The sequence below is a fragment of the Salmo salar genome, chromosome 01 (genome assembly GCF_965601325.2).
Source record: "Salmo salar chromosome 01, fSalSal1, whole genome shotgun sequence".
NCBI classification, from domain to species: domain Eukaryota; kingdom Metazoa; phylum Chordata; class Actinopteri; order Salmoniformes; family Salmonidae; genus Salmo; species Salmo salar.
The window spans coordinates 78,327,348-78,355,293 of NC_138291.1; the positions used below are offsets into that span (position 1 = coordinate 78,327,348).

The following is a 27,946-nucleotide window of genomic DNA, read 5'->3' on the forward strand; positions in this document are numbered from 1 at the left end:
CTGACAGCACTTGAGAGGATCTGCAGAGAAGAATAGGAGCAACTCCCCAAATACAGGTATGCCAAGCTTGTAGAATCATACGCAAGAATACTCTAGGCTGTAATCACTGCCAAAGGTGCTTCAACAAAGTCCTGCTTTAAGGATCTGAATACTTATGTAAATGTCATATTTCTTAAATTGTTATTTGTATTTATTAGCAAAAATATCTAAAAACCTGCATTTGCTTTTTCATTATGGGGTGTTGTGTGTAGATTAATGAAGAAAAAAAACTATTTAATTAATTTTAGAATAAGACTGTAACATAATAAAATGTGGAAAAACCTTAAAAATTAAGTTACTGTGCGTCAGCATATCTGCTTCTAAAACCCTTGTCTACATTCAACATTTCCAAATGCTTCGATATTATAGTGAGAGAGGCTAGTGGGATGTTTTATGGGGAGAGAATGATGACAAAGAAGTATTTACTGCAACTGAAAGCAAAGACCCAGCTTTGTTTGAAAAGTACAACCCCCAGGGGTGTGTGCAATGCCGTCGGAGGTACCCAAAATAAAAATGTGATTCAAATGTATTTATTCATTTATTTTTATCTTTTGGGGTGGGGGTTTCTTCACATTTTCAAACAGTACATTTATATTTTCCAAAGGGTTATACATTTGGGTGAGGTTTTTTTCTCACCTGAGTAGCCTCGTTTCACTGCCAAAAATAAAATTAAACCATCTTGTGTTCAGCGAAATAACAACACAATGTCAAATACAGGTAGCCTAGACAAATAATTAACATCCAATCACATTAACCGTTACTCTCTCATGGGAATTCCACTAATGGTCCGTATGTTGCCAAACATAGCTGCTGCTCATGTTGGTATCTGTACTGATGGCGCAACAGACATGACAGGGAGACATAGTTGAGTGGTAACGCACATGCAAGCAGTTGCTCCCGACGCCACTTGGGTGCACTGCAGCATACACCGAGAGGCTCTTGCTGCCAAGGGAATGCCTGACAGCTTGAAAGACGATTTGGACACCACAGTGAAAATGGTTAACTTTGTTATAGCAAGGCCCCTGAACTCTCATGTATTTTCTGCACTATGCAATGATATGGGCAGCGACCATGTAACACTTTTACAACATACAGAAGTGCGCTGGTTATCAAGGGGCAAAGTATTGACTCGTTTTTTTTTATTGAGTGAGGAGTGTAAAGTTTTCTTTACTGACCATCATTTTCACTTGTATGACCTCTTGCCTGATGACGAGTTTCTCACACGACTGGCCTAATGGGTGATGTTTTTTCTCGCCTGAATGATCTGAATCTAGGATTACAGCAACTATATTCAATGTGTGGGAAAGAATTGAGGCTATGATTAAGAAGTGGGAGCTCTTCTCTGTCTGCATTAACAAGGACAACACACAGGTCTTTCCATCATTGTATGATTTTTTTGTGTGCAAATGAACTCAAGCTTACAGACAGTGTCAAATGTGATATTGTCGAAGCACCTGAGTGAGTTGGGTGCACAATTACGCAGGTACTTTCCCAAAACGGATGACACAAACAACTGGATTCGTTTTCCCTTTCATGCCCTGCCTCCAGTCCACTTACCGATATCTGAACAAGTGAGCCTCATCAAAATTGCAACAAGCGGTTCTGTGAAAATTGAGTTTAATCAGAAGCCACTGCCACATTTCAAGATTGTGCTGTGCTCAGATTATCCTGCCTTGGCAAATCGCGCTGATAAGACACTGATGCCCTTTGCAAACATGTACCTATGTGAGAGTGGATTCTCGGCCCTCACTAGCATGAAAACTAAATACAGGCACAGACTGCGTGCGGAAAATGATTTAAGACTCTCTCCAATACAATCCAACATTGCAGAGTTATGTGCATCCTTTCAAGCACACCCTTCTCATTAACCTGTGGTGAAATATTCACAATTTTTGATTAACAAATAAGGTTTTATATTTAAGATGGTTAAATAAAGAGCAAAATTATGGATTATTATTGTATTATTATTTGTGCCCTGGTCCAATAAGAACTCTTTGTGACTTCTGACGAGCCGGGTTGTGACAGAAACTCACACTCATTCTTATATTTAATAAATGTATTGTACAGTGTGTGTGGCAGGCTTACAATGATGGCAAAAAACAACATTTGAGAGTGCACTGACCCTGGTGCTAGAGGGGGTACGCAGCTGGAGGTTGAATGTTGAAGGGGTACGGGACTATAAAAAGTTTGGGAACCACTGGTGTAGATGAAGCAGAGAAGACAGGTTAAAGAACGATTTTTAAGCTTTGAGACAATTGAGACATGTATTGTGTGTGCCATGGGCAAGACAAAATATTTAAGTGCCTTTGAACGGGGTATGATAGTAGGTACCGGTTTGAGTGTGTCAAGAACTGCAACGCTGCTGGGTTTTTCATGCTCAACAGTTTCCTGTGTGCATTAAGAATGGTCCAACACCCAAAGGAAATCCAGCCAACTTGACACAACTGTGGGAAGCATTGGAGTCAACTTGGGCCAGCATCCCTGTGGCACACTTTCGACACCTTATAAAGTCTATGTCTGACGAATTGAGGGTGTTCTGAGGGCAAAAGTGGGTGCAACTCAACATTAGGTGTGTGGCTCAGTTGGTAGAGCATGGTGTTTGCAACGCCAGGGTTGTGGGTTTGATTCCCGCTGGGGACCAGTACGGGAAAGAAATGTACAGTGGGGGAAAAAAGTATTTGATCCCCTGCTGATTTTGTATGTTTGCCCACTTACAAAGAAATGATCAGTCTCTAATTTTAATAGTAGGTTTATATGAACAGTGAGAGACAGAATAACAACAAAAAAATCCAGAAAAACGAATGTCAAAAATGTTATAAAATGATTTGCATTTTAATGAGGGAAATAAGTATTTGACCCCTCTGCAAAACATGACTTAGTACTTGGTGGCAAAACCCCTGTTGGCAATCACAGAGGTCAGACGTTTCTTGTAGTTGACCACCAGGTTTGCACACATCTCAGGAGGGATTTTGTCCCACTCCTCTTTGCAGATGTTCTCCAAGTCATTAAGGTTTCGCGGCTGACGTTTGGCAACTCGAACCTTCCGCTCTCTCCACAGATTTTCTATGGGATTAAGGTTTGGAGACTGGCTAGGCCACTCCAGGACCTTAATGTGCTTCTTCTTGAGCCACTCCTTTGTTGCCTTGGCCGGGTGTTTTGGGTCATTGTCATGCTGGAATACCCATCCACGACCGATTTTCAATGCCCTGGCTGAGGGAAGGAGGTTCTCACCCAAGATTTGACGGTACATGGCCATGTCCATCGTCCCTTTGATGCGGTGAAGTTGTCCTGTCCCCTTAGCAGAAAAACACCCCCAAAGCATAATGTTTCCACCTCCATGTTTGACGGTGGAGATGGTGTTCTTGGGGTCATAGGCAGCATTCCTCCTCCTCCAAACACGGCGAGTTGAGTTGATGCCAAAGAGCTCCATTTTGGTCTCATCTGACCACAACACTTTCACCAGTTGTCCTCTGAGTCATTCAGATGTTCATTGGCAAACTTCAGACGGGCATGTATATGTATTCTTGAGCAGGGGGACCTTGCGGGCGCTGCAGGATTTCAGTCCTTCACGGCGTAGTGTGTTACCAATTGTTTTCTTGGTGACTATGGTCCCAGCTGCCTTAGGATCATTGACAAGATCCTCCCGTGTAGTTCTGGGCTGATTCCTCACCGTTCTCATGATCATTGCAACTCCACGAGGTGAGATCTTGCATGGAGCCCCAGGCCGAGGGATATTGACAGTTCTTTTGTGTTTCTTCCATTTGCGAATAATCGCACCAAATGTTGTCACCTTCTCACCAAGCTGCTTGTCGATGGTCTTGTAGCCCATTCCAGCCTTGTGTAGGTCTACAATCTTGTCCCTGACATCCTTGGAGAGCTCTTTGGTCTTGGCCATGGTGGAGAGTTTGGAATCTGATTGATTGATTGCTTCTGTGGACAGGTGTCTTTTTTACAGGTAACAAGCTGAGATTAGGAGCACTCCCTTTAAGAGTGTGCTCCTAATCTCAGCTCTTTACCTGTATAAAAGACACCTGGGAGCCAGAAATCTTTCTGATTGAAAGGGGGTCAAATACTTATTTCCCTCATTAAAATGCAAGTCAATTTATAACATTTCTGACATGCGTTTTTCTGGATATTTTTGTTGTTATTCTGTCTCTCACTGTTCAAATAAACCTACCATTAAAATTATAGACTGATCCTTTCTTTGTCAGTGGGCACACGTACAAAATCAGCAGGGGATCAAATACTTTTTTCCCCCACTGTATGAAATGGAGGCATTCACTACTGTAAGTCGCTCTGGATAAGAGCATCTGTAAAATGTAAATGTTCCTAATGTTTTGTACACTCAGTGTATGTTACAGTGGTAAACATACTATTATCGGCAACCACATCCTTACCCCCGCTGTCTCCCCTCTTGCTCTCTTTCTCTCTTCCCTAAATGTTTGTTTGTGGATCAATTAACTAATTTCGGTCTCTATAGGAAATGGCATAAGACAACTGCAAAGACATTCTTAATAAAACCATGTGATTTAACACACCCACGTGCACACACACCCACGTGCACACACACACACACACACACACACACATCACACACACACACACACACACACACACACACACACACACAGGGGTATCAGAGTTAGTTATTAAACTGAGACGAGAGGCCTAATCTTTGTAATTTGCCTTGCTTTTCCCTTGATTTTCCACTGTAGCCTATCAAACTACACATATGTGTTTCATGTTTGGACATACTGTATGACTGGTTCTCTGCTTCTGCACACAAAATCACTGTTCATTAAACTTAGCTGTTACTGTATCCATTTACTTTTCACACACAGACACACACACGCGCACACAAACACGAACACAGACACAGATGCACGCATGCACACACACAATCTAACCCCCCACCCCCAACACACACACACAGTAATGAGAAAAACACTCACACGAACACACATGCCACGCCTCAACACCAAAATATACAACTTCTCAAATTAAAACATTTTCTCCAGAGTAATTGCAGTGAAAACATCACTCAAGATCCTGCGCTATATATTCCCTCTTCAGCAAATAACTTCTGACAGGCTGCTTCTAAACAAGTGCTTCAGTCTAGACTAGGGCATAAAACAGCACAGGCTGATCTATATATAGTGCATTCAGAAAGTATTCAGAACCCTTGACTTTTTCCACATTTTATTACATTACACCTTATTCTAAAATGTATTAAATTGTTTAATTTTCCTCATCAATCTACACACAATAATACCATATAATGACAAAGCAAAAACAGGTTACATAAGTATTCAGACTCAGAACTTTGTTGAAGCACCTTTGGCAGCGATTACAGCCTTGAGTCTTCTTGGGTATGACTCTACAAGCATGGCACACCTGTATTTGGGGAGTTTCACCCATTCTTCTCTGCAGATTCTCTCAAGCTCTTTCAGGTTAGATGGGGAGCGTCGATGCACACCTATTTTCAGTTCTCTCCAGAGAGGTTCAATCGGGTTCAAGTCCAGGCTCTGGCTGGGCCACTCAAGGACATCTGAAGCCACTCCTGTGTTGTCTTGGCTGTGTGCTTACAGTAGGATCATTGTCCTGTTGGAAGGTGAACCTTCGCCCCAGTCTGAGGTCCTGAGCACCCTGGAGCATGTTTTCATCAACGAGCTCTCTGTACTTTGCTCTGTTCATCTTTCCCTTGATCCTGACTAGTCTCCCAGTCCCTGCCACTGAAAAACATCCCCACAGCATGATGCTGCCACCACCATGCTTCACATGGTGATGGTGATGGTGCCAGGTTTCCTCCAGATGTGACGCTTGGCATTCTGGCCAAAGAGTTCAATCTTGGTTTCATCAGACCTTTAGGTGCCTTTTACCAAACTCCAATCAGGCTGTTATGTACCTTTTACTGAGGAGTAGCTTCCACCTGGCCACTCAACAATAAAGGCCTAATTTGTGGAGTGCTGCAGAGATGGTTGTCCTTCTGGAAGGTTCTCCCATCTTCACAGAGGAACTCTGGAGCTCTGTCAGAGTGACCATCGGGTTCTTGGTCACTTCCATGACCTTCTCTCCCGGTTGCTCAGTTTGGCTGGGCGGCCAGCTCTAGGAAGAGTCTTGGTGTTTCCAAACATCTGTGTTCTTGGAGACCTTCAATGCTGCAGAAATGTTTTTGTACAATTCCCCAGATCTGTGCCTCGACACAATCCTGTCTAGGAGCTCTACAGACAATTCCTTCGACCTCATGGCTTGGTTTTTGCACTGACATATACTGTCAACTGTGGGACCTTATATAGACAGGTGTGTCTTTCCAAATCATGTCCTATTAATTGAATTTACCACAGGTGGACTCCACTCAAGTTGTAGAAACATTTCAAGGATGATCAATGGAAACAAGATGCACCTGAGATCAATTTCATATCTCATAGCAAAGGGTCTGAATACTTATGTAAATAAGGTATTTCAGTTTTTTTGTTTTAATGAATCGTCATTTTGGGGTGTTGTTATTATAATAATCCATTTTAGAATAAGGCTGTAACGTAACAAAGTGTGGAAAAAGTGAAGGGGGAGGAATACTTTCCGAATGCACTGTATGAACAAGCTGATTCTCTGCTCTACTGTAGCCTTCTACTCTACTTTAGTCCACTCTACTCTACTGTATTCTGGCTGTTGTATATAAGCAACTGCCTACACTAGCTGAAATTAATACATTTATTTTCAGTAATAATTCATTATATTGTAGCGACCTTAACCCAACACAGAGCTTTGTCGTGAAGAGGTTTGAATGTCTTGGTGTGAAATCTAAGGTGTTGGGCTGAAAGTCGGAAGGTCCAAGGTTCAAGTTCAGGTTGGGACTGCCCTCTGCCTTTGCCACAATATCAATCATTCTTCTCTCTCTCTCTATTTCTCCCCAGCATCTAAAGCCTGCCCTCCATGTGACAACGAACTGAAAGCTGACACCATTATGGAACATTACTGTGCTAGTGACTTTGGTAAGTACTACACACACGCAGACACACACACGCAGACACACACACACACACACAGACAGATACACACATACACAAACACAAAACTCACTTCAGAGACGATGACAGTAATGAGAAACACATAGTATGAATAGCGAAAAATAAATAAATAAAATCCACTCTTAAAACTGCGTGTTCCTGCTGCGGAGGTAGTTCCTAGCTAAGACCTTGCTGTTCAACTCTTCGTTCCGCAACACAAAATTCTAAAATTCACTCGTCTCTCAGGCTTTTAGATGTAAACCAGATTTACTTTCATTTGCTGCTATTGGGTAAAATTTGTCGACTGGAATATCAAGAAAAAAATGTATTATGATGGTTGTTTTCTTTTCATGACGGTCTTCATCCATAATCGTTGGTTACAGAATTATACAATTACTGTGCCAGCCCTACACACACAAATCTCTCCCTCACTCATCTAACCGCTACATCACCACATGTAAATTGTGAGGAGAACCACACCATAATAATGATTCCATTACAATCAAGGTTGGGTAGGTTACTTCCTAAATGTAATCCGTTACAGTTACATGTCCAAAATTGTAATCGGTAACGTAACTTTTGGCTTACCCAAATTCAGCAACGTAATCTCATTACTTCCTTTTGGATTACTTTCCCCTTAAAAGGCATTAGAAGACAGATATACTCACTCAGGTGGAATAAACTTAAAGGTGCAATGTGCAGAAATCGCTCTGCCATTTCCTGGTTGCTAAAATTCTTATTGTACATCAAAGTTTTGTATATGTGACAATACAAGTGTAGATAACCATTGTAGCATCTAAACCGCTGTAAGATATATATTTTCAATCACCAAAAATATTGTATTTTCAGCTGTTTGAAGCTGGTGTACAAAACCAAAAATGATGAACGGAAAGCTTAGAAATAGCGCACATAGAACATAGCTTCTTAGACTTACTTGAGAATGAGAATGACAGATCTATGACTCACATTCTATGTGAATTTGATCAGGTCGCCCAAAAACGTACATATTGCAGCTTTAAAATTCAATCGAAAATAGAAAGGTGTACATACAGTACCAGTCAAAACTTTGGACACACCTACTCATTCCAGGGTTTTTCTTTATTTTTACTATTTTCTACATTGTAGAATAATAGTGAAACTATCAAAACTATGAAATAACACATATGGAATCATGTAGTAACCAAAAAAGTGTTAAACAAATTAAAATATATTTTAGATTTTAGATTCTTCAAAGTAGAAACCCTTTGCCTTGATGACAGCTTTGCACACTCATGGCATTCTCTCAACCAGCTTCATGAGGTAGTCACCTAGAATGCATTTATATTAACTTCTTAGGGTTAGGGGGCAGTATTTTCACATCCAGATGAAAAGCATGCCCAAAGTAAACTGCCTGTTACTCAGGCCCAGAAGCTAGGCTATGCATATAATCGGTAGATTTGGATAGAAAACACTTTAACTCTAAAACTGCTAAAATAATGTCTGTGAGTATAACAGAACTGATTTGGCAGGCGAAACCCAGAGGACAAACCATCCAGGGATTTTTTGTTGTTGAGGTCATAGTATTTCCCACTGGTTTTCTATGGGAAGCCCTATTTAATAGGAACCTAGTTGCAGTTTCTATGGCTTCCACTAGATGTCAACAGTCTTTAGAAATTGGTTGATGTTTTTCTTTTGAGAAATGAAGAAGTATGGCTGTTCTTTGTAAGTGTCACTCCATGTGGACTCTACTGTTTGGTGTGCGTGAACTGGAACACGATTCACGTTGTTTTTATCTAGTATTGGAAACAGTTTATCCCGTCGTAAATTTTATTGATTATTTACGTTTTAGGATACCTGAGGTTGGATTAGGAACATTGTTTGAAATGTTTGGACCAAGTTTACAGGTAATTAATTAGATATTTTGTAGTCATGTTGGGCGAGTTGGAACCGGTGTATTTCTGAATCAAACGCGCCAAATAAATTGACATTTTGGGGATATAAAGAAGGACATTATCAAACAAAAGGACCATTTGTGATGTTTCTGTAGAAGTCCCTGTAGAATTTAGTACAGCCATGGTGTTATGGAGCTGTCTCAGAATAGCTGTCCATCTATAAAGAGTTTGTCCACAATGATAAAGGCACGCTTACCCTTCTCCCTTTGTTGCCTTTGTACCGGATACAGTCTCTTACGACGTTCGTTTATCTCCCTTGGAAATTGGTCACTGAGACTAAACATTTGGTCCCTTTAAGCTCCCTTCCCCTGCTTTTGATCAGCTCCTTTTGTTGGTAGTGTTCAAATTTTGCGATGATCGATTGGGGATCCTTGGTCTTGTCGCTCTGAGCTCCAAGTCTGTGTACTTGGTGGAAAGCCACCTTGTTTACAGTCTCTAGAGGAAGTTTCAAGATGGATTGCATGAATTCTCTGATCGCGAACTCTGGATTATTGGATGCGTACTCAAAAGTGAGGTTACAAGATTATCAACTTTCAAAGCAGAATTACTTTCCCATTGTTCCTCAAATGTAGTGTATGATATACCATTTTGTAGCTCTGTGTCTCTGCTTTTATACAATGTAAAAAACACAATTTCAAATTTTGCTACATAAGACCGAATCAAGGCGGTCAGTCACATACAGGGAATAGGATGCAATTTGGGACACATCCAATGTCTTCATTCTCTTTCACATTTAGAGTAGCAGCCAACACTGCCGTCCTATCCTTTGTCATCTAGCATGAGGTCACAGACACATACACCACACACACACACACACACACACACACACACACACACACACACACACACACACACACACACACACACACACACACACACACCACACACACACACCACAATCTCTTGTCATCTAACATGAGGTCAGAAACTCATCTAGATATATGTATTTGTCTGTTTAGTTGTGAGATTGAATAATGGTATATTGTGGAGTCCAGTGGGAATGAAAAATAATAATAGGGGAATATAGCTTGAAAAAGCATGACGCAATAACTCTGTTATTAGAATGTAATATGATTGCGTATGATGGCAGATAGCCATTTGAAGACACACAGAAACACACATGCAAATGCACACACACCAGGTGCGGTCGGTGCCGTTTAAGATGAGGGAGGACAATACTTTTTTTTATGAGCATGGCCTTACTTCTATTACAGCATATTGGATGACTGTCATTCATATCCCATTCACCCAGCTCAATGTAATATTGATAGGTTTAGGCTACTACATGATACAAACATTTCCCCTATAAGCATCATGAGGTTTCCCAAATAGAATTACAACCTAACCTGTGAATGAAAGTTTACAACATAGGTGCACAGGTCAAGAGAAATTTGAGTAATCAAGGTGACAGACATTGACACATTCAATACCGCCTTGCACAATCTTGCCTGCATCTAGCTGATCTAGGGTGTAATCATTAGTCCAACATTTGCAAACTAGACAAATTCAGGTATGTTTATCCCAGTTTCGTTCCGTTTGCTTCAGTTTAAGAAATGTTTTTCAACAGAATCGACGGAATGAATACACCCCTGATCACACACAAACACAATTCACTTTCATAGCAGCCAACATACAAACAGCATGATCACATTGATTGTTGTATAATTCTTACTCACATCAACGCGTTTTCCTCCTCTCACCTCTTCCCATTGCTTGTGGACTTCACTGCCACAAATCAAATGTTGTGTGTCACATGCGTCGAATACAACAGGTGTAGACCTTACAGTGCAATGCTTACTTACAAGCCTTTAACCAACAATGCAGTTTTAAGAGAAAGATGTGTTAAGTAAAAAATTGATAAGTAAATAATAAGAAATAAAAGTAGAGCAGCAGTAAAATAACAATAGCGAGGCCAACAATGCAGTTTTAAGAGAAAGATGTGTTAAGTAAAAAATTGATAAGTAAAAAATAAGAAATAAAAGTAGAGCAGCAGTAAAATAACAATAGCGAGGCTATATACAGGGGGCACCAGTACAGAGTCAATGTGCAGGGGCAACGGTTAGTTGAGGTAATTGAGGTAACATGTACATGTAGGTAGAGTTAAAGTGACTATGCATAGTTAATAAACAGAGAATAGCAGCAGCGTAAAAGAGGGGGGGGGGCAATGCAAATAGTCTGGGTAGCCATTTGATTAGCTGTTCAGGAGTCTTATGGCTTGGGGGTAGAAGCTGTTGAGAAGCCTTTTGGACCGAGACTTGGCGCTCCGGTACCGCTTGCCGTGCAGTAGAAGAGAGAACAGTCTATGACTTGGGTGGCTGGAATCTTTGACAATTTTTAGGGCCTGACACCGCCTGGTATAGAGGTCCTGGATGGCAGGATGCTTGGCTCCAGTGATGTACTGGGCCGAAAGCACTACTCTCTTCGGTGGAAATAAATTAATAAAACCAAAAGTTTAACTTGACTTGGAAGAGGTCCAGTGTTGGATAGCTATAGCCAGCTAGCTAACATAGCATCCCTCTCTGTTTGAGCCGGGTGTTTGAGTAGGCTAAATTAGCTAGCTGCATTCGCTACCTAACTAAGTGAAAGTGAAAAAGAAAGAAATTAAATCAATTATAGCTCTCTCTCTCTCTCTCTCTCTCTCTCTCTCTCTCTCTCTCTCTCTCTCTCTCTCTCTCTCTCTCTCTCTCTCTCGCTCTCTCGCTCTCTCTCTCTCGCTCTCTCTCTCTCGCTCTCTCTTCTCCTCAATATTTTAAGAAATTAATTTATTCAAAACTTTTCAACTATTGTCTTTCTCTGTCACGTCTGCTCCCGCTCTTCCCCCCTGGCGCTTGAGGACGCCAGGCTGCCCTGCATCATGCACTCCTGTCATCAATTACGCACACCTGCCTTCCCTAGTCACGCGCATCAGAGATATTGGACTCACCTGGACTCACTCATCATCTGTTTATTACCTCCCCTATATTTGTCAGTTCCCCTGCTCTGTTCCCTGCTGATGCATGTTTTTTGTTTGTGTTACCTGTTTGCTGACGCTGTTACTGTCTCATTCCATGTCCGTTATTTATTAAATGTTTTACTCCCCGTACGTGCTTCATCTCTCCAGCTTCAATTCATGTGACAGAATGCATCAGCCGACATACGAAGCATCGGGGAGTACTGGCGTTCCGGTTGGTTGTGATGTCGTCTCTGGGTCGCCGTCGATGGAATCGGGGGTGCCTAGCCAGCTCGTCGGGCTTCCACGCCCTAGCTGGCTCGAGAGGTTTCCTTGCCCTGGTTGGCTTGGAAGGCAACCATCCCACGTTGGGCCTCAGCCGGATCATCAGGTCTTGTTCGCCCAGCCGGTCCAGGAGTTTTTTTGTTTGTTTTTTGTTTTGTTGGTGACGTCGGGGTGGATTCCGCTGCCGATGGAACCGGGGGTGCCTAAGCCAGCCCATCAGGCTTTCACGCCCTGGCTGGCTGGAGAGGTTTCCTTACCTCTGTTGGCTCGGCGGCTTCCCATCCCGCATCACACTCTACCGGATCTTCAGGCTCCCTCTCTGCAGCGGGATCGACAGGCGTCTTGCCTCAGCCGGATTGTCGGGCTTCCATGCCTCAGCTTGCTCGCCAGGCTCTCATGCTCCTGCCGGTTCGTTGGGCTTCCACGCCCCAACCGGCTTGCCCAGCGCCCATGTCTCGGCCAGTAAGCCCCTGTGGGACGCCGAGTGGCGCCCCAAGGGGGGGAGGTACTGTCACGTCTGCTCCCGCTCTTCGCCCCCATGGCGCTTGAGGGCGCCAGGCTGCCCTGCATCACACACTCCTGTCATCCATTACGCACACCTGCCTTCCCTCGTCACGTGCATCAGTGATATTGGACTCACCTGTTATTACCTCCCCTATATTTGTCAGTTCCCCAGCTCGGTTCACCGCTTCTGCATTCATTGTTTTTTGTCTTTGTTTTCTTGTATGCTGACGCTGTTCCTGTCTCGTTCCATGTCCATTCCTTATTAAATGTTTGACTCCCCGTACCTGCTTCGTCTCTCCAGCATCATTCCATGTGACAGAATGCATCAGCCATCACACGAAGCATCGGGGAGTACTGGCGTTCTGGTTGGTATGGTGGCATCGGCTCTGGGTCGCCACCAATGGAACCTGGGGTGCCTAAGCCAGGCCGTCGGGCTTTCACGCCCTGGATGGCTCAAGAGGTTTCCTTGCCTCGGTTGGCTCGGCGGCTTCCCATCCCATATCACTCTCCACTGGATCTTCGGGCTCCCTCGCTGCAGCAGGATCGACAGGCATCTTGCCTCAGTCAGATTGTCTGGCTTCCATGCCTCAGCCGGCTCGCCAGGCTCTCACACACCAACCGGCTTGCCCAGCACCCATGTCTCGGCCGGTTCACCCAGGTGGGACACCGGGTGGCGCCCCAAGAGTGGGGGGTACTGTCACGTCTGCTCCCGCTCTTCCCCCCCTGGCGCTTGAGGACGCCAGGCTGCCCTGCATCATGCACTCCTGTCATCAATTACGCACACCTGCCTTCCCTCTTCACATGCATCAGCGATATTAGACTCACTGGACTCACTCATCTGTTTATTACCTCCCCTATATTTGTCAGTTCCCTTGCTCTGTTCCCCGCTGATGCATTAATTATTTTTTGTTTGTGTTACCTGTTTGCTGACACTGTTACTCTCTCGTTCCATGTCTGTTATTTCTTAAATGTTTTACTCCCCGTACCTGCTTTCTCTCCAGCGTCATTCCATGTGACATTCTCTCTCTTTGAGTCAACTACTTACCACATTTTATACACTGCAGTGCTAGCTAGCTGTAGCGTATCCTTTCAGTACTAGATTCATTCTCTGATTCTTTGATTGGGTGGACAACATGTTGCAAGAGCTCTGATTGGTTGGAGGACGTCCTTCGGAAGTTGTAATAATTACTGTGTAAGTCTATGGAAGGGCGTGAGAACCGCGAGCCTCCTAGGTTCGGTATTGCATTTAATTTACCCAGAGGAGGATGACAATAACTCAGACATGATTTCAAGTTGAAAGTCAATCAGGCAACCAAAATTGGACGTTGATTTGATGTTGTCAGGTTTTTACCCACTGGGCAGCTGGATATCCAGTCAGTCACTGGCAATAAACTGCTGACCAAGCAAAGCAGTCCCAGAGAGACCTGGCTGTGGACCTGCTAGGTATAACTCATTTACAGGTGTGGTCCTGTAAATACCCAACACCTGCGTGTTAGTGAGGCTGACGTGCTCTCGCCCCAGGAAGTGCTGTTTCTGCTCAAAATGACAGGCCCCTCTCTCACTCTCTCTCCATCACTTTCTCCTCCTCTGCCTCTCTCTTGGTTTCTCTCTGTCTCTCTCGGTCTCTCTCGGTCTCTCTCGGTCTCTATCTGTCTGTCTCCCTTGTTCTCTCTCTCCTTTCATTTTCATTGTATAAAGCAGGTTGAGCTTGTCATCAGGACAAAGGCCAGACTCACTCACACACAGACTCCCAGAACATTACTTATGACATATCTCTAGGTGGGCACACAGGGCATTTTACTTACAGCTGACCCCTTTTGAAGCTTTCATCATTTTGTGTGTGTGTGTGTGTGTGTGTGTGTGTGTGTGTGTGTGTGTGTGTGTGTGTGTGTGTGTGTGTGTGTGTGTGTGTGTGTGTGTGTGTGTGTGTGTGTGTGTGTGTGTGTGTGTGTGTGTGTGTGTGTGTGTGTGTGAACTAGGCTCACCTAGCCATCCAATCTGCAGTTTCCTCACTGAAAACTGTGTGAGACAACTCTTTCCATAGCCATTTTATTGTATGTTACTTGCATTATTTTGTGCAATGTCTCAGGTCAAATCCTAGCCAGTGGGACACACAAACACTAAACAGACACATATCCCCCTGAACATACTAAGACCATGTGTGCATATGTGTGTATGAAACTTATGAAATGTATGTTTATAAAACAGCAGGCGAGAAGTGAAATGGCAATCTTCCAGGCGGTTTGGAAACATAGCAATGTTTCATACCAACGTTGGTCCTTACCCTCAACATGATTCATTTTGCCTGTCAGGGTGTGTTCGCATGGAGAATTCCTCTCTGTTACACACACACACACACACACACACACACACACACACCACACACACACACACACACACACACACAGGGCAGTCCCATTTAACCCGCCTTCACGTGTATACATTAAGCTGTATAAATGAATGTATTGTCGCTAGCTTAATGCTCTGTTTGTCATAGCATATACGGATCTACGCTGTTGCTATCTATTTGTGATTCACCAGAATGTAAACAACCATATAGAGGAATATACAGTGCCACATGTAGGAATATTTACATTATAAATGCTTCATAACTGGGTTTCAGTAAGTAAGAGAATAAAAACGTTTGTCATGGGCTGCGTTTAAAATGGCATCCTTTTCCCTTTATAGTGTGTTATTGTGTATGCCATTTTGGGACACATCCGCCAGTGTAACTTTCCATTGTAGTGTTTAGGTGCTCAGTTGAGGGACAACGATTAGGGCGGACACACACACACACACACACACACACACACACACACACACACACACACACACACACACACACACACACACACACACACACAGAGGATGTAGTCTTGAGGCAGTCCCAAGGTACAGTTTTTTGCAATCACTTTGGCACTAATTTCGGAACCTTGATGTAATTTTTCAAAACTCTAGACACAAAACTCACAACCAATGATCAAAATGCAAATTTTGCAAAACTCTAACACTTTTTCCAATTGCTTGGATACAATACACATAAAGCTAAGATCATTTGTTCATTGAACTAAGATCACCTGTTCAAAATGACACAACTTAACATCAAAGTATTACCATTTCAAAATGCAATTCACACATTACATCTGAGATGACTGTCTATTCATTTCATTACAATGATCTAACTATCAATTGATACAACTGATCAAAATGATAAACAACTGTTGCATTACTCTTAATGATAGTTTTATGGAAACTGACAAACAATATTCCATGTTGAGATCATGAAAGTTTCAGGATAACGAGATCCATTAACACCAATTTCCATGGAATATGAACCAATTGGACTACATTATCTATGGATGTAATATCTCATCATCATTCTTTATCAGACACTGTTTCTATGGTTCCATGTATCACTTTTCCAGACCATGTTTTCAGATTTGACATTACTGTACACACACCGGCCACTTTATTAGGTACACATATCTAGTACTGGGTAGGACCCCCTTTTGCCTCCACAACAACCTGAATTATTCACGGTGTTGTACGCTAAGAGATGCCCTTATGCACACCACTGTTTTAAACAGCTGTTATTTGAGCATTTGTGGCCTTTCTGTTAGCTTGTATGAGTCTGGACATTCTCCTCTAACCTCTCTCATTAACAAGGTGTTTTGCCCACAGAATTGCCGCTCACTGAATGTGTTTTGTTTATCGCACCATTCTCTGTTGTCACGCCCTGACCTGAGAGAGCCTTTTTTATGTCTCTATTTAGGTTTGGTCAGGGTGTGATTTGGGTGGGCATTCTATGTCCTTTTTTCTATGCTTTGCATTTATTTGTTTTGGCCTGGAATGGCTCTCAATCAGGGACAGCTGTACATCGTTGTCACTGATTAGGAGTCATACTTAGGCAGCCTGTTTTCCTTTGGGGTTTGTGGGTAGTTATTTTCTGTTTAGTGTTTAGTTATACCTGACAGAACTGTTTGGCTGTCATTTTCTTATTTTGTTCAAAGTGTCTCGATTACAATGAAATATGAGCACACAACACGCTGCGCCTTGGTCTACTCCTTCAGACAGCCGTTACATCTGTAAACTCTAGAGACTGTAGTGTGTAAAAATCCCAAGGCAGCAGCTGTTTCTGAGATGCTGGAATCAACATGTGTGGCATCAACAATCATACCACGGTCAAAGTTGCTTAGATTACTTATCTTGCCCGTTCTAATGTTTGGACGAACAACATCTAAAGCTCTCTACTCTATATACTCTATATATTGAGTTGCAGGCAGCCACCTGATTCGCTGTTCGAATGTAACCTTCCATGATGAGCTAAATCAGGTCTGTAGATCTGATGGCATGACCTATGTCATTGTGTGGGATAATGTCAGGTTCCACCATGCTCAAACAGTCCAAGCATGGTTTCAGGCCCATCCACAATTTACCCCCCTGTACTTAGCCCCATATTCTCCTTTCCTTAACCCGATTGAGGAATTTTTTTCCACATGGAGGCGGAAGGTATATGATAGGCGCCCTCACGAACAAGCCACCCTTCTCCAGGCCATAGATGACGCATGCAATGACATCACGGCAGACCAGTGTCAGGCCTGGATTCACCATGCCCGAAGATTCTTCCCAAGATGTTTGGCTATGTCACACCCTGACCATAGAGAGCCATTGTTTCTCTATGGTGAAGTAGGTCAGGGCGGGACTGGGGGGTATTCTAGTTTATTATTTCTATGTGGGGTTCTAGGTTATTATTTCTATGTTGGTGATTTGTATGATTCCCAATTAGAGGCAGTTGGTAATCGTTGTCTCTAATTAGGGATCATATTTAAGTAGTTATTTTTCCCACCTGTGTTTGTGGGATCTTGTTTTTGTGTAGGTGCCTATTTGCACTTCACTGTCTTCACGTTTCGTTTGTTCATTTATTGCTTTTCTATTTTGCTAAGTTTCACATTTTAATAAAGATGTGGAACGCTACTCACGCTGCGCCTTGGTCCAATTATTACGACGAACGTGACAGGCTAATGAAAACATCCATTGTGATGTGGATGAAAACCTGTGGCCAAATCCACAAGACAGGGTTGATGGAAGTACAGTAGAAGTACAGTAATCAATCTTTTGTTTTGCTTTTTACAGTAAGCCAGGTGAGGAACACTGCGTTGACCTTTAACTCTTTTTTCTTTTTTTGTAGCTCATTTTAGCTTTGATTCAAAGAAACCTATATTGTGATTTTATTGTATTTCATCAATAAATTTCATATTTTGGATTTCATGGTATTTCATGATAAATAAGTTATTTGAACCAATGGTTCTGCAAGTGCAAGGTTTCTTTAAAGATATGAATGCACAATGCAATGTTTTGAACATTGGACAGCCTGTGTTACAAGTGATGACCGTTTTGTGTTTTATGTCTAGAGTTTTGAAAAATGACCACAAGGTTCTGAAATTAGTGCCAAAGTGATTGTTAAAAACTGTAATAGCGATTAGTTGTGTCAGGGGTAAATGATGACCCTATAGAGCAGGGTTTCCCAAACTCGGTCCTGGGTGCACCTTTTGGTTTTTGCCCTAGCACTACACAGCTAATTCAGACAATAACCAACTCATCAAGCTTTGATTATTTGAATCAGCTGTGTACTGCAAGGGTAAAAACCAAAGGCACCCATGGGAGGGGCCCCAGGACCGGGAAACCCTGATCTAGAGAGGTGTAGAGTACCCCTGTACCTGTGGCGGGATCTAACCGCGTGTGTGTGCATCTGTGTGTGTGTGTGTGTCTGTGCGTGCATGCGTTTGTGTGCTGTCAAAGCAATGGCCAAGTCACAACATAAAACACATGATTAGCTTTCATATACTGTAGTCTTTGAATGATCAAGTCCAATGTTAGGCTGATTTGATTTGCTAAAGAATGGATTATATGTTTTTTTGTTTAGATCATGGATTTAAGCTGTCTCTGTTTACCCTACCATAGATTCAAATAAGTTAAATATGTTGTTTAAAGGCAACACAATCATTAGGATGTTCATCTGAAATAAAATTGAAGTCATTGATCCAATTTTGTATATCTCTTCATATTTCTTCCCTCTCCATCTTTGTCTCTCTGTCACTTTCCCCTCTCTCTCTCCTTTCTCTCTCCCTCCTCCCTCCCTCTCCTCTTCTCTCCTCACTCCCTCTCTACGTCCTCTCTCTCTCTCCCTTCTCCCATAGCTATCAAGATGAAGATCAAAGAAGTGAAGAAAGAGAAGGGTGACCGTAAACTCATCGCTGCCCAGAAGAAGAAGAAAGTGCTCAAGATGGGTGTCCTGCGTAAGAAGGACTTGAAGAAGCTGACACTGTACATAAAAAACGGAGCCAACTGCCCCTGTGCTCAGCTCGACAGTCTTGGCAGTAACTTCCTGATCATGGGACGTAAGGTGGACCAGCAGCTGCTGCTCATGTCCATCCACAAATGGGAGAAGAAGAGCAAGGAGTTGAAGTTCGCCATCAAGTACATGAAGAGTCATCAGTGTCCCACCTATCATACTGTCTTCCAGTGACCTTAGTGATACAACAATCCCATCCCTACTCCCAGTCTTCCCCAGTTGTCCCCCCCTCTCCCGTCTATCCTTCCATTGTCCTACCTATCATACTGTTTTGCTGTGACACCGTGGAGATGTATCCTTCATATCCAGTGGTGTTGTCATGCCTGTAGAAGTGGGTATACTCTAATTCTGCCAAAAATAATCCCAAATGGCCCGTCAAAGGAAAGGCAAAAAATATATTTTCCTATCGTTTCTATGTATTTTTCTAAAGATTTTTCAGGTTTTCACTCTCAGAATCACACTTTTTTATATATTGAAAAACGATAACAAATGTATGTTCTAAGTCCGCAATAATAATGCTTAAACCACATCAGGGGACCATTTTTGAGGCCTGGGAAAAATCGTAATAAAATATTTTTGGCAGGTAGTAGTTGCCCATTAATTCAATTGTGCACCTAGCAAGATACCATTTATGCACTACAAATGCAAAATACAGTAACTACATATTTTTTGACTGCATGATCTGTCTTCAAAGTATTTTTCTGTCTAGACAGACAGCATTCTCTGATACTCAATGATATCTTCTGATCATCTGGTTTGTTCTTGTGTCAGGAAACTTAATTCCACATTAATCAGATAATATACTTAGTCATTAGAATTGATCCAAGACTTTTGACCAAATTCGTAGTTACTGCATTTTGCCTTTGTAGGGCGGATTTGGCTAGTGGTGTTTCTGTACTGTACAATGTCCTACATGTGATGGCAGAGTTTGTAAATCAAATGCCCTCCCAATTGATACAAATCATCATGATATCATTCTACCAGGTAGGCCTACTTTGTAGTCAACATTTAATTGGAAAGGTTTTTTGCCAGACATTTTCATTCAAACAGCGCATGATGACTGAATTGCACACTGATTTTGGACCACACTTTTTCTATACCTGGTTTGTATACCCATTGTTGCCTTAGTTAGCATTTACTGATAGATATCAAAAGTTGAAACATCTTTCCTACGTACCCTACTAACCGATGTCGTTCTTCTGTGAGCTGCTCCATGAAACAACCAGTTGAGAGCTGCGCACTCTTGCTGTCTGTTCTGAAACTAGGCTGTGTGTGCAGCTCGCATGTGAATATACACCATATTTACAAAAGTATTTGGACACCCCTTCAAATGAGTGGATTTGGGTATTTCAGCCACACCCATTGCTGACAGGTGTATAAAATCGAGCACACAGCCACGCAATCTCCATAGACAAACATTGGCAGTAGAAGGGCCTTACTGAAGAGCTCAGTGACTTTCAACGTGGCACGGTCATAGGATGCTACCTTTCCAACAAGTCAGTTTGTTAAATTTCTGCCCTGCTCGAGCTAACCTGGTCAACTGTAAGTGCTGTAATTGTGAAGTGGAAACATCTAGGAGCAACAATGGCTTAGCCGCGAAGTGGTCGGCCACACAAGCTCACATAATGGGACTGCTGAGTGCTGAAGCACGTAGCACGTAACAAAAAAAATGTCTTTCCTCGGTTGTAACACTCACTACCGAGTTCCAAACTGCCTCTGGAAGCAACATCAGCACAAGAATTGTTCTTCGGGAGCTTCATGAAATGGGTTTCCATGGCCGAGCAGCCACACACAAGCCTAAGATCCAAGCGTCGGCGGGAGTGGTATAAAGCTTGCAGCCATTGGGCTCTGGAGCAGTGGAAATGCGTTCTCTGGAGTGATGAATCACGCTTCAACAACTGGCAGTCCGACGGACTAATCTTGGTTTGGTGGATGCCAGGAGAACGCTACTTGCCCCCATGCATAGTGCCAACTGTAAAGTTTGGTGGAGGAGGAATAAAGGTCTGAGGATGTTTTTCATGGTTTGGTCTAGGCCCCTTAGTAAGGGAAATCTTAACACTACAACATACAATGACATTCTAGATGTCTCTGTGCTTCCAACTTTGTGGCAACAGTTTGGGGAAGGCCCTTTTCTGTTTCAACATGACTATGCCCCCCTGCACAAAGCGAGGTCCATACGCAAATGGTTTGTCGAGATCGGTGTGGAAGAACTTGACTGGCCTGCACAAAGCCCTGACCTCAACCCCATCAAACACCTTTGGGATGAATTGGAATGGCTGTGAGCCAGGCCTAGTCATCCAACATCAGTGCCCAACCTCATTAATACTCTTGTGACTTAATGGAAGGAAGTCCCAGCAGCAATGTTCCAACATCTAGTGGAAAGCCTTCCCAGAAGAGTGGAGGCTGTTATAGCAGCAAAGGGGGGACCAACTCCATATTAATGCACATGATTTTGGAATGAGATGTTTGACGAGCAGGTGTCCACATACTTTTGGTCATGTAATGTATTTCATGTGCTTTGCGTTTGTGAAGGATACTTTGTGCATGATTTCTTTATTGTACTACATAATTGATCCGATGTATACCACCATTACACTAGAAGTACACTCGTTAAGAAGTGAGTTTACGCAGTGCCCGCGGGGGATTAAGAAGTGAGTATACTTCCATTGACATTTTTGGGGGTTTACGGTGTATACCTGGGTATACCCTCCACTACGCCACTGTTCATATCTCACAAATACCTCTCATATCCTATTAGTATCGGATTAGTATTCCCATCTAGTCTGGTCCCAGATCTCTTGGTGCTCTTGCGAACTCCATTTCTGTCCTTGTCAAGCCAAAATGACAATGAGTGACAGGGAGTTGGGCATGATAGCAGAAACAGACTGGCACTCAGGCTACTTCTCACCTGGCTATCTATCCCTCAGTCTCACCCAAGTCTCCCCAGTCTTTCTCCCAAGTCTCGCCCAGTCTCACCTCAGTCTCCCACATATCCTACCATGCTCTAGAAAACACCCTCCATGCCCCTCGGCTCCAGACCCCTCCAGACCCTCCGGACCCCTCTAGACCCCTCCAGACCCTCTAGACCCCTCCAGACCCTCCATAACCCTCCAGACCCCTCCAGACCCCTCCAGACCCTCTAGACCCCTCCAGACCCCTCCAGACCCCTCTAGACCCCTCCAGACCCTCCAGACCCCTCCAGACCCTCTAGACCCCTCCAGACCCCTCCAGACCCTCTAGACCCCTCCAGACCCTCCAGACCCCTCCAGACCCTCTAGACCCCTCCAGACCCCTCCAGACCCTCTAGACCCCTCCAGACCCTCTAGACCCCTCCAGACCCCTCCAGACCCTCTAGACCCCTCCAGACCCTCTAGACCCCTCCAGACCCCTCCAGACCCTCTAGACCCCTCCAGACCCCTCCAGACCATCTAGACCCCTCCAGACCCTCTAGAACCTCTGGATCCCTCCAGACCCCTCCAGACCCTCCAGACCCCTCCAGACCCTCTAGACCCCTCCAGACCCTCTAGACCCCTCCAGACCCTCTAGACCCTCCAGTCCCTCCAGACCCTCCAGACCCTCTAGACCCCTCCAGACCCTCCAGACCCTCTAGACCCCTCCAGACCCCTCCAGAACCTCCAGGCCCCTCCAGACCCTCTAGACCCCTCCAGACCCTCCAGACCCCTCCAGACCCCTCTAGACCCCTCCAGACCCCTCCAGACCCTCCAGACCCTCTAGACCCCTCCAGACCCCTCCAGACTCCTCCAGACCCTCTAGACCCCTCCAGACCCCTCCAGACCCTGCAGACCCTCTAGACCCCTCCAGACCCTCTAGACCCCTCCAGACCCCTCCAGACCCCTCCAGACCCTCTAGACCCCTCCAGACCCCTCCAGACCCTCTAGACCCCTCCAGACCCTCTAGACCCTCCAGACCCCTCCAGACCCCTCCAGACCCTCTAGACCCCTCCAGACCCCCCCAGACCCCTCCAGACCCTCTACACCCCTCCAGACCCTATAGACCCCTCCAGACCCCCCCAGAACCCTCCAGACCCTCTACACCCCTCCAGACCCCTCCAGACCCTCTAGACTCCTCCAGACCCTCCAGACCCCTCCAGACCCTCTAGACCCCTCTAGACCCCTCCAGACCCTTCCAGACCCTCTAGACCCCTCCAGACCCTCTAGACCCCTCCAGACCCCTCCAGACCCTCTAGACCCCTCCAGACCCCTCTAGACCCCTCCAGACTCCTCCAGACCCTCTAGACCCCTCCAGACCCTCTAGACCCCTCCAGACCCCTCCAGACCCTCCAGACCCCTCCAGACCCTCTAGACCCCTCCAGACCCCTCCAGACCCTCCAGACCCCTCTAGACCCCTCTAGATCCCTCCAGACCCCTCCAGACCCTCTAGACCCCTCCAGACCCTCTAGACCCGCCAAACCCTCCAGACCCCTCCAGACCCTCCAGACCCTCTAGACCCCTCCAGACCCTCTAGACCCCTCCAGACCCTCCAGACCCTCCAGACCCCTCCAGACCCTCTAGACCCCTCCAGACCCTCTAGACCCCTCCAGACCCCTCCAGATCCTCCAGACCCCTCCAGACCCCCCCAGACCCCTCCAGACCCTCTACACCCCTCCAGACCCCTCCAGACCCTCTAGACTCCTCCAGACCCTCCAGACCCCTCCAGACCCTCCAGACCCCTCCAGACCCTCTAGACCCCTCCAGACCCTCCAGACCCCTCCAGACCCTCCAGACCCCTCCAGGCCACTAGTTGAAACATTGAACCTTTTTGTGGCCCAAACTCCTTTGTGCTATCCACCCACCCTCTGTAGACTATTGTGATAACTCACTCACTCCCTAGCCCCTACCCTTTCTCTAACCCCTACACCCTACCCTACCCTACAGTTGCACTTTCTCTCCCCCCTACCCTTTCTCTGTCCCTACCCTAACCCTACCCTACAGTAGTACTTTCTCTATCCCCTACCCTTTCTCTCATCCCTATCCTACAGTAGCACTTTCACTATTCCCTACCCTAACCCCTACCCTACAGTAGCACTTTCTCCACACCCTACCCTTTCTCTAGCCCCTACCCTAGGCCCTACCCTACATTAGCGCTTTCTCAGTCCCCTACTTTTTCTCTACCTCCTACCCTTTCTCTTCCCCCTACCCTTTCTCTATCCCCTACCTCAGGCCCTACCCTACAGTAGCACTTTCTCTATCCCCTACTCTTTCTCTTCCCCCTACCCTTTCTCTATCCCCTACCTCAGGCCCTACCCTACAGTAGCACTTTCTCTATCCCCTACTCTTTCTCTATCCCCTACTCTTTCTCTATCCCCTACCTCAGGCCCTACCCTACAGTAGCACTTTCTCTATCCCCTACTCTTTCTCTATCCCCTACCTCAGGCCCTACCCTACAGTAGCACTTTCTCTATCCCCTACTCTTTCTCTATCCCCTACCTCAGGCCCTACCCTACAGTAGCACTTTCTCTATCCCCTACTCTTTCTCTTCCCCCTACCCTTTCTCTATCCCCTACCTCAGGCCCTACCCTACAGTAGCACTTTCTCTATCCCCTACTCTTTCTCTTCCCCCTACCCTTTCTCTATCCCCTACCTCAGGCCCTACCCTACAGTAGCACTTTCTCTATCCCCTACTCTTTCTCTATCCCCTACTCTTTCTCTTCCCCTACCCTAGGCCCTACCCTACAGTAGCACTTGCTCTATCCCCTACTCTTTCTCTACCCCCTACCCTTTCTCTATCCTCTACCCTTTCTCTAGCCCCTACTGTTTCTCTAGCCCCTACCCTAGTCACTACCCTACAGTAGCACTTTCTCTACCCCCTACCCTTTCTCTAGCCCCTACCCTAGTCACTACCCTACAGTAGCACTATTTTATACCTGACCTGAGAGCCCCAAAGAAACCCAGACTTTCCTGTTTTTGAGATGGTTACTACAGATTTTTGATACAGAGGTGGTGGTGTTACTAACCCGCCATATTGGAGTCAGCTTTTATCACAGACACAAGGTGACGGGATCCTCCAAGACACTATTAGATTGTTAGATCCTATAAATAAAACAATCACATGTATATTTTACAGATGTCCCCTTATCATTATGACGTTAGCAGAGGGGGTTAGTAAAAAGTATGGTAAGACTTGCACAGATTGCAGTAAGGACAATGCTTTTGGTGCTTTGAATGATTTTGAAATTCTTCGAAAGAATGCAGACATTCGAGTAAAGCAAGCTTCAAGATGTATTAATAGACGAAAGGGAGAGTTTATGCTTTTGAGAAAAAGAGGTAAGAGAAAATGCATGTGTAAAGTTTGAGTTAAAGGTTGTGCCCTTAGCAAGCCGTTTGTGTCTTCAGTAGACACTGAAATAGACAAGCTACCTGTCTGTCCAGAGTGGATATAGAAAGTTAGTTAGCTACTGATGACACCTTATTTGAATGTTCTGTCATACGCTCAAATCATGACTGAGCTGGATCAGGTTTTTCCTGAAAACACAGACGTTGCAAAATTCCAAGGTTTTTCCTAAAACCTGATTGGAGGATATCCACATGTCCTTTCTATTCCCTCCTGATTCCAGGAATTTTTCAACCAGGATTTCTAGAAAAACAAGGAATTTTGGGAAAGTTATCGGAATTTTGCAGGCCTACACAGAAATATTATGGAATATTCAAGTAATGTGTTCCCATTCCTTGTTTTGTTTCTCATTTTGTGTAGATAAGAATGAAAAAGTTAATTCAATGAAAAAAATATAATAATAGGTTGTTGATATGAAAAAAATCCAAAAGAAGATGGATGTATGAATTCCTAGAAAGAAGAAGAAGATATGGATGGATGGATTGATGGATTGATGCTGCCACTGACTATCGTACAGAGCAGCCTGCATTGGGACCATAGGCCTACTCCTCAGAAAGAGATAGAGAGAGAAGGATACTAAATCTGAGAACAGAAAGAAAAAGAAGAGAGGCCAGAGAGAGAGAGACTCATATTAAGGAATACAACTACCCATTGGGTGGTGAACTCTCTGGTTCTCACTATGTTTCACTATCACTATTGAAATATGTCACTTTTTAGTAACGCTTGATTTTACGGCTCTCTAGTTAACAGGTATTTACCTATGTATTAAAATATATTGTGAGAACATATCGGTTCATTTGGGAATTGAGTGTAATATAGACCAGAGAGTACTTTTTGTTAGAAGAAATGTCACATTACATACCATATGACAATTCCAGTCGTAAAAGGGCTGTAAAGTGACAGCGTTCAACTTTAAAACGATGAATTTGTTATAATTTGCTTGAATTATATTTTATGGTACGGTACACCAGGAATCATAAATACAGACATAGCACCTGAATTCATGAAAAGATTAATTTAACTTAGGCTGTTATGTTTTTAACCCTTTAAAACTGTAAGTAGTTCTGTTACTGAACCACTTTTTATTGTTTTGCAAAAGTAAATAAATAAAATATAGTTGACATTTTTATAAAGATAACTATCTTAATGGTGGCATTTATTTTCAAACCAAAAGATATTTGTGATTTTGGCATTCACTATCTAACATTGTTTACTCTATGGAACTTTTAGGCATTTTTGTTTGCTTCTCTTTCTAATACTAACTCAAGTCTAAGAAGGGATAAGATAGTAAAACAAGGGACCACACACACGCGCACACACAACAGCCTCTGTCTCAGAGGGCTAAGTCACCTTTTCTAAGTGCCCTTTCTCCAGGCAGCGCTAGCGATCGCGTGGGTGTCCTCCTTCTCCGGTCCTTGTGTGTGTGTGTGTGTGTGTGTGTGTGTGTGTGTGTGTGTGTGTGTGTGTGTGTGTGTGTGTGTGTGTGTGTGTGTGTGTGTGTGTGTGTGTGTGTGTGTGTGTGTGTGTGTGTGTGTGTGTGTGTGTGTGTGTGTGTGTGTGTGTGTGTGTGTGCGTTTCCTCCCACGTTCCAGCCTGTCTCCTCAGTAGCAGGTCTGAATATGTCTGGAGGAGCTCCAGACAGCCCAGCACACCGCCCAGCTCTCCCCAGCCCACACTGCCTCTAATCAGGCTACACACAGAGACTAGTCCCCCCGGGCTGGAGCTGCTACCCGGGTCAAGGGGAGGGAGGGAGAGAGAGAGAGAGAGAGAGAGAGAGAGAGAGATACAGAGTGCGAGATAGAGAGAGAAATAAATAAATAAAGAGAGAGAGAGGGAAAGCGAGAGAAGGAAAAAGGGAGAGAGAGATATGATTCCAACAGACAGAGGCTGCATTTCTGACACACTAAAGCGAACACACAAATACACATCCAATAACAAACACTCTATTCTGAGTATAGTGAAATATCTTTCAGATCTTTATAATAGGGTTGATGTCAAAACGGTATAAAAGGATGTCAAATTAGTTCATAGTTCACACTTTCTCCAAATGCATTCTTAGACAATGCTGTACTGTATTTGTATGAGATATAAAAACCTTCCTCTGTTGAACCGTCTCTGGAACCACTGAACCACCCAGGAGGGGAGGAAGAGACAGAGAGTGACGGAGGAGAGAGCGATAAAGAGAGGGAGAAAGAGAGAGAAGGGAGGGAGAGGGGGGAGAGAAAGAGTGAGAGTGAGAGAGACAGACAGACAGGATAGAGAAAAGAGAGAGAGAAGGGATTGAGAGAGAGGGACAGACAGACAGAGACAGACAGACAGACAGACAGACAGACAGACAGACAGACAGACAGACAGACAGACAGACAGACAGACAGACAGACAGACAGACAGACAGACAGACAGACAGACAGACAGACAGACAGACAGACAGACAGACAGACAGACAGACAGACAGACAGAGAGCTAGCAAGGGAGAGGGACAAGAGAGAGCGGGAGAAGGAGAGGGAGATAGACTTTCTGGCTGTGTCCCATCTCCTGTCTATCTTCA

At 44.3% G+C, this 27,946-nt stretch overlaps 1 protein-coding gene across 1 annotated transcript in view; it reads left to right on the forward strand.

The window, feature by feature from the left end:
* LOC106612985 (secreted frizzled-related protein 5) overlaps positions 1-26,536 on the forward strand; it is a 38,273-nt gene extending 11,737 nt beyond the window's left edge. Inside the window, exons 2-3 of the mRNA XM_014214766.3 lie at positions 6,954-7,031; positions 18,893-26,536. Of these exons, the coding sequence (XP_014070241.1) occupies positions 6,954-7,031; positions 18,893-19,221 (407 nt within the window). The 3' untranslated portion in view covers positions 19,222-26,536. The remainder of the gene's footprint in view (positions 1-6,953; positions 7,032-18,892) is intronic.
* Positions 26,537-27,946: the final 1,410 nt, after the last annotated feature.